This window comes from Delphinapterus leucas, chromosome 10 (assembly GCF_059928025.1).
Source record: "Delphinapterus leucas isolate spDelLeu-1000000601 "Yukka" chromosome 10, BTC_Dleu_Yukka2, whole genome shotgun sequence".
Classification (NCBI taxonomy): Eukaryota; Metazoa; Chordata; class Mammalia; order Artiodactyla; family Monodontidae; genus Delphinapterus; species Delphinapterus leucas.
The window spans coordinates 52,364,180-52,374,508 of NC_143138.1; the positions used below are offsets into that span (position 1 = coordinate 52,364,180).

General features: G+C 48.9%; 1 protein-coding gene across 2 annotated transcripts in view; it reads right to left on the minus strand.

Annotated features, from left to right (window-relative positions):
* Window positions 1–7,991, minus strand: part of OSBPL10 (oxysterol binding protein like 10) — a 282,172-nt gene extending 274,181 nt beyond the window's left edge. Inside the window, exon 1 of one of the 2 annotated variants that reach the window (XM_022553889.2) lies at window positions 7,234–7,991. In XM_022553889.2, coding sequence (XP_022409597.1) covers window positions 7,234–7,514 — 281 coding nt within the window. In that variant the 5' untranslated portion in view covers window positions 7,515–7,991. The remainder of the gene's footprint in view (window positions 1–7,233) is intronic. The other variant, XM_089918971.1, reaches the window with a different exon arrangement.
* Window positions 7,992–10,329: the final 2,338 nt, after the last annotated feature.

The window sequence follows — 10,329 nt, forward strand, 5'->3', positions numbered from 1 at the left end:
AAATAACTTCCTGTTGTTTAAAGCTACCAAGTTTGTGGTCATTTTTCCTAACAGCCATAAGAAAACTAATACAGACTGGAAGCCTTAAAGCTGTATTGCTGGGCTTCCCTGGTGGCGCAGTGGTTGAGAGTCTGCCTGCCGATGCAGGGGACACGGGTTCGTGCCCCGGTCCAGGAAGATCCCACATGCCGCGGAGTGGCTGGGCCCGTGAGCCATGGCCGCTGAGCCTGAGCATCGGAGCCTGTGCTCCGCAACGGGAGAGGCCACAGCAGTGAGAGGCCCGCATACCGCAAAAAAAAAAAAAAAAAAAAAAAAAAGCTGTATTGCTTCTGCCAGCAGTCTACATTCCCCCAGTATCAACTCAAACTCCTAAGAAATTAATTTATTAATTTCAAATTAATAAAAGCGTTTTTTTTCTCTTGAAAGAAAACATCAGAGAACATCTCATTACCATGGGTTAGGCAAAGATTTCCTAAACAGGACTCAAAAAGAACCAAACATAAAGGGAAAACATTGAAAATGTGACATTAAAATTAAGATTTTATGTTTACCAAGACACTAGTAAGTGATGAACTCGCAAACCATAGAGTGAAAGACAGCTGCCTTCTCTAATATGCACTGCCTGTGTGCATGTGTACACAGATCCATCAGTGAACTTGTATGCAGATAAGAACTTTTACAAGTCAATACGAAAAAGGCAGATACCCCAATATATAAATAGACAAAGGACTTAAATAGCACCTTACAAAACATGACATCCAAATGGCCAATAGATACATGAAAAGATGCTAAACTTCATTAGTCTTCAGGGAAGGCAAATCAAAACCACACAATGAAATACCACCACACACCCACCAGACTGGCTACGATGAAAACAACAGACGATGTCAAGTGTGCAAGAGTCTGTGGAACAGCTGGACCTCACACATTTCTGGTGGAGTATTAACAGACACAACCACTCTGCAAAACTCTCTGGCAATATCTCATAAGGGGGACATTTGCAATATCTCCACTCCTAGGTATCCACCCACAGAAAGGCATACATATTATTTCCCAAAACTATTCGTATGGGCCGAAAACTGGGAAGAACTCAAATGTCTATCTGCATCTGCAATAGATATAAACATATTTAGTATATTCACACAATGGAACACCAAACAGTAGTGGAAATAAACAGACCACAACATGGATGGGGCTCTCAAACATAATGTTAAGAGAAAGAAGCCAGATACAGAAGATCACATCCTGTATGATATGAAATTCAAACAAAGGCCTAACTAATCTACGGTACTAGAAAACAGAATAGTGGAGCCCTCCGGGGGGGTTGAGGGGATGACTGCAAGGGATGGGGTTGGGGGCTGCTCTTTCTTGATCTGGGTGTGCTCTGTGTACGAAAAGTCATTGAATTATGTACGCTTATGAGTTGTGTACTTTTCTGAATGTATGTTAGACTTCAAATTTACCCTCAAAAACTCAGTTATTCAGAGATTATGTGAAAAGGTGTGGGCAGCTTTCCTTTTTCTCTATAACGTTTTCGAACCTCAAAATGGATGCAAGTTCACCTTAGGGGGGAAAAATAATGGAAAAAAGAGAAGAGAAGAAAATAAAAATCACCCACAATCCCACCAACCAAGGAAAACTGTGGTAACCATTTGGTGTAAATCTCCTCAAATACATGTATGTTTTAAAAGCAGGGGAGAGCTCCCCTGGTGGCGCAGTGGTTAAGAATCCGCCTGCCAATGCAAGGGATACGGGTTTGAGCCCTGGCCCGGGAAGATCCCACATGCCGCGGGGCAACTAAGCCCATGCACCACAACTACTGAGCCTACGCTCTAGAGACCGCACAACTGCTGAGCCCATGTGCCACAACTACTGAAGCCGGCATGCCTAGAGCCTGCGCTCTGCAGCAAGAGAAGCCATGACAATGAGAAGCCTGAGCACCGCAACAAAGAGTAGCCCCCACTCACCACAACTAGAGAAAGCCTGCACGCAGCAAGGAAGACCCAACACAACCAGAAATTAAAAAACAAATAAATAAATAAAATTTTTAAAACAGAAATAAAAGGTGGGGAGGGGACTTCCCTGGTGGTGCTGTGGTTAAGACTCCGTGCTCCCAATGCAGGGGGCCCAGGTTCGATCCCTGGTCAGGGAACTAGATCCCAAATGCATGCCGCAACTAAGAGTTTTCATGCCACAACCAAGGAGCCCATGTGCTGCAACTAAGGAGCCTGCCTGCCACAACTAAAGAGCCCGCCTGCCACAACTAAGGAGCCCGCCTGCCACAACTAAGGAGCCTGCCTGCCACAACTAAGGAGCCCACCTGCCACAACTAAGACCTGGTGCAACCAAATAGATAAATAAATTTAAAAATAATAATAATAAAATAATTAAAAGGTGGGGAAGAGAGGATCCTGCAGGGAGTGCAGCAGGTTATAACATATATAATGTATTACATATATTGTGCATATTACATATATTATATGTAATATGCAGTTTTGTAACCTAAGCAACCGCCCCTTTATTATTATTGTCAATGAAACGATCTAGTGTCCCTAAACTATTTGAGTGCAGCCTCAGAACAATCTGACAACCCGGACAGCAAGATGTGCAAAACCTTCCAAAGTACACAGAGGCAAGAACGTTAAACCAGAGCAGTGATTTTCATCCCTAGTATCACCACCAATTACCTCTAAAACTACCGGAATACTCAAAAACCATTCATTTTAATGCAGTATGATTTTTTTTTTTTTTTTTGCGGTACGCGGTCCTCTCACTGTTGTGGCCTCTCCCGTTGCGGAGCACAGGCTCCGGATGCGCAGGCTCAGCGGCCATGGCTCACAGGCCCAGCCGCTCTGCGGCATGTGGGACCTTCCCAGACCGGGGCACGAACCTGTGTCCCCTGCATTGGCAGGCAGACTCTCAACCACTGCGCCACCAGGGAAGCCCTGCAGTATGATTTTTAAAGTTAATATATGCCCCTACTGGCTTTGCTAAATGGGCCAGGTGGCCCCAAAATCCTGGGAAATCACGGCTGGAGGCTAAACACTACCTTCTCAAAGTACGTTAACGCAGATCAAGACAAAAGCAAGTCCTGGAAATCTAGTCCCTAAAGGTCTACCCTGGGTGGGTTGTGGTGGGTCTGAAGTCAGGGTGGGCATGTCTGCTGACCCAGAAGACAAAGACTGATGGTTGCAGACAGCAGGGCAAATGATAAACATACTAACTCAAGGACAAGGCTATGAGCAGGTAGAGAACTAAGAATTATAACAGTAGCAAACACTGGCCAAAACAGAACTAAGTCCTGGTTTGATTTCTTCTCTGTCATGCATTCCTTTGCTTACTCATTCAATAATACTTGCTGAACCTTTATTATATGCCACACGCTGTTCTAGGCACTGGCAATATAGCAGTGAACAAGACAGGCGAAATTATTCTCTGTCCTCAGGGAGCTAACACCTAGTGCAGAAAGACAAAAGAGTAAATACGGAGCATGTCAGCTAGCGGTTAAGTGTTTAGGAGGAAAAGCAAGGAAGGGAGACGGGGATTAGAGGCTGGAAGAGGGAGTAAGTCACTTCCCACAGAGATGTAAATGTCTAGTTCCAAGTTTTAAATGATCTCTCTCCTCTCAAAGAACTCTAGGATAATTACGTTAATGGAGTCCCAGAGTCATTCCAGCATTCAAAAAACAGACCAAGAGTTTTATGGACCAGAAAGGGTCCATTTACCATGGGGCAAATTGAAGATCTAATAATAGCTCCCACTTCTCAGGATCCTGAACTATTCTCAGCCCGTTATACACCGGTGTCTTCATTTAATCCCCACACTGAACTAATGAGAAGCATAGGGGTAACACCATCTTCGACATTTAACAGATGAGAAAACGAAAGCCCAGGGCAATTAGGGAACTGGCCCAAGGTAACCGGTGTGCTAAATGCTGACGTCAGGACACTGCTCTAACTTTCCAAATAAATGTCCATTGGTGGCCTGAGGTTTTCTTTTGCCAACACTCATCTTCCTTATCCTATTCAAGATTTGCTTTTCAGTGTTTTACTGAGTTCTCACAACCCCACCAATCACCTGAAAAAGAATTAGAAGCTGGTTCCATTTTTTTTTTTGGCCGTGCAGCTTGTGGGATTCTAGTTCCCCAAACTGGGATTGAACTCAGGCCCCCCGCAGTGGAATCACAGAGTCCTAACCACTGGACCACACCTACCTCTTTCTGAAATTGTATTCATTTGTTTAGAGGCATTTACTCTTTAATGCCATCTTACAAATCTCTACCATGCTGTAATGTCTGAAATATTTTCTTTAAAGAACTATAATAGGGCTTCCCTGGCGGCGCAGTGGTTGAGAGTCTGCCTGCCAATGCAGGGGACACGGGTTCGTGCCCCCGTCCGCAAAGATCCCACACACCGCGGAGCGGCTGCGCCCGTAAGCCATGGCCGCTGAGCTTGCGCGTCCGGAGCCTGTGCTCCGCAACGGGAGAGGCCACAACAGTGAGAGGCCCACGTACCGCAAAAAAAAAAAAAAAAAAAAAAAACTATAATAATGGATTATAGAAACTCCTTAATGGGTATTCCCTCCCCTCCCCTCCCCACTTGCCCCGGCTCTGATTAATTCACACTTTCTCAGCCAATGAGAGAGCCAAGTGTCCTGGACATGCTCTCCTGGGCGTGTCCCACCTGTGTAGTTTTCCCTCCTGTCACCTCTGTTTACGTCATTTATTTTGTGTTCTGGCCACACCACCTTCCTCAGGGCATGGGGATGAAAATGAGAGTGCTACAAATAAGGCAGAATATGACACTGAATGGTAAAATATAAGCTTTACAGCAACTTGAGGACATGCAAGCAGACACCAGAGTAAAGTGGTGACTAGGGGGTGACTGGTGTGAATCCCTAGGAGCCGGTGGAGGATGTTATCAACAGCGTGGCAGCCTAGGAACACTCACCAAGGACTTCGAGGCTGGAGATTTCTCATTAACTGCAGGCAATTTGAAAAGAACTGCAAAGGAACACACCATGAGGCCCCCAAATGCACGGAGCTTGACCCAGCCCACCTACTTGCACCAAGGCAATTCCCTGGACTGGGGAAGGGTGGGCTCCTTCCACTTCTGAATCCTGCGACCCCTCCACTACTTGATGAGAAGATGCCCATGTGTTTTAAACACTGGAGTAGCTCCAGAGTGGCTGGAATGGTGCCTCTGAATAATTAAATGGACAAACGAATATATTCTCAAAGTTTCTGTCTTTGTCCTCCTCCCTCTTCCTTTTCACTGATCCAGATCTTCCTTTATAAGACCCCTTGAGAAGAAAGTATGCAGTCACAGCCATCACAGATTTTCTCCGGATCACTAAATGGACCCTTGGCCACAGATGTGGGAAACAAAACCTGACACTGAGACATTAACCATTAGAAAGAGACAATGCTTTTGGAGTCAGTGGTAGACTTCAAAACCGGTGCATCTACTATGATGAGAACAAACATTGGCAGGCAGCTATAAACCACAGTAAACAAACTCAATAAAGATGAGACCTCAGCAGCACACACAGTACATTTCACCTGTGTAGCCTGCAATCAAGTACGTGTTGTTGTTGTTGTTATTATTATTATTATCATTATTACAAATTTTGCCTCTTCTCAATCTGGCCTTCAACCTAAATACTCCAGTAGATTTAGATACACAAAAGCATGAGTTACTCCAATTCCCCCTAAATCCACTCCAAAGAACAAATCCTTTAATATACATTGCAGGTAAAATGCCATCCCCAAGTGAAATAACAGTAATCCAGGGTAAAAGCTCTGTTGGCCTCATAAGCTACTTGGGAAAAAAAGCATTAAAGGTGACTGTCCAACACACAAACCAAATGCTATCACCAGCAAGGCATAGTGAGGTGCCGTTAACAACGCAATTACCAGGAACTGAAATCAGATTCAGCCCTCTCATCTGTCTCCTCTCGGCACTCGACCCATCCTTTCAGCTCTCCAAGAACTGAAGGGGAAAAGGGAGAGTCAAGAGCAGACACTGGGGCTATTTTAAGAAATAAAAGGATTCAAAAGTTAAGGTGCAACTTCCACTAACACAGTAGCAGATCTCCAAGGAAACCCCCGTGAAAGTTCTTTGTCTATAATATCAACTCAGGTTCCATAGGTAGGATGGAACCTTCCACCTTCCTCTTAGTTGTGTTTCATGTAAATAACTGCCTGCTGTTTCAGCCGGAAACAATCTGAAACTTACAAAGGGAGAGAGGACCAAGTACTCTACTAACCAGCAGAGAGAAGCAAGAGTTCCCAGGGTGTGATTCAACTCTCACAAGCATCCTTAAGAACCCCAAGTCCTAACATCCAAGGGCTATTAAGGACCAGACACAAGATCTCATCAACAACCTCTCCAAAAAGCCCCATTCTCCTTGCATGGATATGTATTCTCCTTTGACTTGCTTTTGAAAAACAAAGTTTAAAAATGTCAGCTGCAGTACCCCATCTGCTCCTTTCAAGTGTTCCTCACTATTCTCACTACTCAGTCCACACAGCACCGCGACCCCTTCCCTTGACACCCATCCTTCCACGTGTCCATAACTAGGCTTCCCAACTGTGAGGGTAGAGTGAGCAGGGAACTTCAAAAAACACCTAAAGGGGGAAAATAATAATAATAATTTAAATAGAGACCTGCCATTTCGAAAGGGGAGAGAGTGTCAAAGGAAAACAAAAAACAAAAAAACCCTAAACTTCCGTCGCAGAGATTGGAGGTTCCCGGCCACCAACTGGGCAGGGGGCTAGCATGCGCGCCGGAAGCCGCCGAGGATAAATGGCTGGTTTCTGGTGGTGGTGGTGTCTTTAAACGACAAAGTTTTAAATGAACTATGATATGGGGAGAATTGCTGTGATGGGACCAGATGTAATAGCTCTTTCATCCAGGCGTCAAGCACGCCCCCTCTGCCTCCCGTCCTCAGCCATTCTCCAGGACTACGGGAAACCGCTAGCAGTCAGGGCCCGGGGACCAGCGCGCTCGCCCGCCCGCCGCTCCAGTCCCAGCAGGAGCCAGGGCTCTCCCTCCCTCCCCGCCACTGCGATGCGGTCCCGGGGTGGGGTGGCGGCGCGCTGAGGGGAGCGGGGACCTGGGAAGGGCCCGGGTGCCGAGGCGGCCCCGGCTCGCCGGCGGCCCGATCGCGCGCGCACACACTCACACTCACAACAAGCGGCGCGCAGGGAGGGGCGGGCGGCCGGCGCGTTACCTGTTCTGCCAGCCCTGGAGGAGGTTGGTGTATTTGCTGAGCACGCCCTCGAGCGCCGGCTCCCTCCGCCGGCCGCTTCCCCCGCACGGGCTAGCGGCCACCGAGCCCGGGCTACTGCGGCTGCCCCCGCCGCCCAGCCCGGCGGCCGCCGACCGACCGGAGACCCCCCGGCCCGCTAGGGAGCAGGAGGGCGAGGAGCCCGCCGAGGTGGCGCGGCTGCTGCTGCGGCTGCTGCTGTTGCTGCCCCCGCCGCCGTCTGCGCCCTGGGCCGCCCTCTCCATGGTTCGCGCGCGCCTGGGACGCGGGTGCCCGCAGCGGTGGCGACCCCGGCGCTGGAGCTCCTGGCGCGGCGGCGGCTACAGCTCCGGGCACCCGGGCCGCGCGTGGCTGCTCCAAATCCCCAGGAAATGCCTGACTCATACAGGAGGAAGAGGAGGAGGAGGCAAAGAAGAGCTGGGAAGGAAGCCAACGGGGCTGGATGCAGCTGCGGCCGCCCTTCCTCCGGCCGCGGCTCGGGCCCCGGCCCCTCCCTCCGCACTAGTTTCCCCGGCAAGTTCGGAGCGGGTGGCCGGTTCGGCAAGCCCTCCTCCGGTTCCTCCTCCTTTGCTTTCCAGTCCCCGCGGCCGCTCAGGCCCAGGGCTCGGGGCGCTCCCAGCGCCAATGCGCAGGGTGGGCACGCCCGGAATCCACACCCTGCCGCCCCCTCTCGGATGGGAAGGTGCGAAAGGGAATCTCCGCGCGTCACTCCCCAACCCCCACCCACCTCGGGACCTGGAGGGAGGGGCGGTCCCACCCACCGGGTCCACCCGGATATGGACCCGCCCGGCCTAACGCCGGCTCACGCGCACACTCTTCTCCGTCTTCCGCACTGATCCTGGCCCGGACACACGTACACGGTCACCTGGACATAGACTTCACTGGCCGAGCCAAGAAACAGGGCAGGGAGGTTCTCCGGGCTCTCCTGTGCGTCTGGGAGGGGAGGGCAGAGAGCGTTCCCGGGGCATTTTCAGCCAGCGGAGTTACGGCACAGTGGACACCAGGGCCGGGACCGGAGGCAAGAGAACTCGGGTTCCTGCGAGTGCCTCCTTAAATTGAGCGTCCTAGGCGCCGCACTGCCTTCACCCTAATCCCCACCCTGATGGACACACGTAAACCTGGCAAATCCAACCCTACCTGGTGTTATCAGACAGCACGAAGCACCTGGGAACCAGAGGCTCCGAAATGGGTAAAACTGCACTTAAGGCAGGAGAAATCACAGATACTTACAAACAGAGCGAAGTATTCTATTGGCTGTAACTTCTGCTCCCCCCCACCTCCACCACCACCACCACCACCACCCGCCCCAAGGTACACGGAGCTGCAGCTGGGTTTCTAAATCTAAAGTTGTTTTTGCTCTTCCTCAGAAGTAGATGGGTTACACTTTCTCCACTGCATTCATCATTTTTGTGCATATAAATATCCAATGCAATCTGGAAGTTTCCAAAATTACCTGGAAAATAGCTTTGAGGATCTCACACTCTCCCCAACACACACACAAGAAAACAAAAACAAATATTGATAGATGATCTCCATCTACAAACCCATAAAGCAGATAAATAATTCAACAGTTAAAAAATTACTAAATGAAATAGAGTCGTCTTTCATGGGGACAGTTCCCCCAGCCCGACTCCTTTCTAGCTCCATGTCCTTCCAGGAAGCTTTCAAAGGTGGGTTAGCTCTAGAAATTTTCATGGAGAAGCTTCTGGAGCTGATGAGAGTTGGTTGTGCCCTGAATAAATTACAATTCCAAGTTCCCACACAGTGTAAAAAGAGAAAAATTCTCAAGAGACTGCATGGTAGAAAAGACCAACTTTGAAGCCAGACGGAGCTGAGTTCTAATCTATGACCTTGACCTTTTAGCCTTAGTTTTCTCACCTGCAAAATGGTACTGATGATACTACTGGCTGGGATGAACTATGTGAGAATGTTTATTTGTTCAAAATACTTACCGCCTCTTCCCCTGGGAGGACTGTTCTCCCTCCACATGACCCTCAGGCCCGGCCATGGAATTCTTTTGGCCAGTGGACTCTGAACAGATATAATAGATGCTATGTCCAAACATAAGTCTAAGATTCATCACACGGTTCCACCATCTTTCTCTTCCTTCTGCCAGGTGAGCAGCATGTCTCAGATCAGGGCTGTCCTTCAGCTTGGGTCCTGGAGTGAGAAGACGTGTGACAGAGCTGAAGCCAGTTAGCCTTGGCCATGCCACATGCACAAAATCTTTGCCGCTGAGATTTTAGGAACCATTTTGTCCCACAGCATAACTTTCCTTGAGCCAGCTGGTCAGTGTGTGAGTGATCTTGAAGCCCTTCATTGGCACGAGGACTGGGAGGTGGGCACATACTGAACAATAACCGTCAGTCATTATATGCCCACACAGCACCCCTCGTGGGGGCATGCCACCTGCAGCTCCGGCTAAAAGTGGGGAGGTGCCATCATCTTATTTCATATTATCGAACCTCTACCACCTACCCAGCCCACCTGTGACTGGATGAGCAAGCCCAGGAAATTCTCACCTTGGACTAAAAAATTGAGACCCTTGAGATAGTCTAGTTGAAGGGGGGAGGGGCTACACTGAAAGGACTAGTCAAGGTCAGAGTCCTAGTCTGTTCAGCCTGCTGTAACAAAATACCACAGACTGGGAGCCTGTAAGCAACAAAAATTTCTCTCTCACAAATCTGGAGGCTGGAAGTCCAAGATCATGGTGCCGGCATGTTCAGGTTCTGGTGAGAACCCTCTTCCAAGCCTCAGACTTCTCACTGTGTCCTCATGTGGCAGAAGGGTCTTGGGAGCTCTATGGGGTCTCTTTTATAAGAGCACGAACCCCACCCTCATGAACTAAGCACCTCTCAAAGGCCCCACCTCCTGATACCATCACGTTGGGCATTAGGATTTCAACATACGAATTGGGTGGATATTGATAAAGGATTCAAAACCCTCTGCCAAAAAGAAGAAGAAAAAATTTTTTTCCGATGCATTGTGGCCTTGTATTACTTCATATAATGCTTTAATTACTCTTGCAGACAGTGTAGGAATTTTATAGGGAAAGTGAGT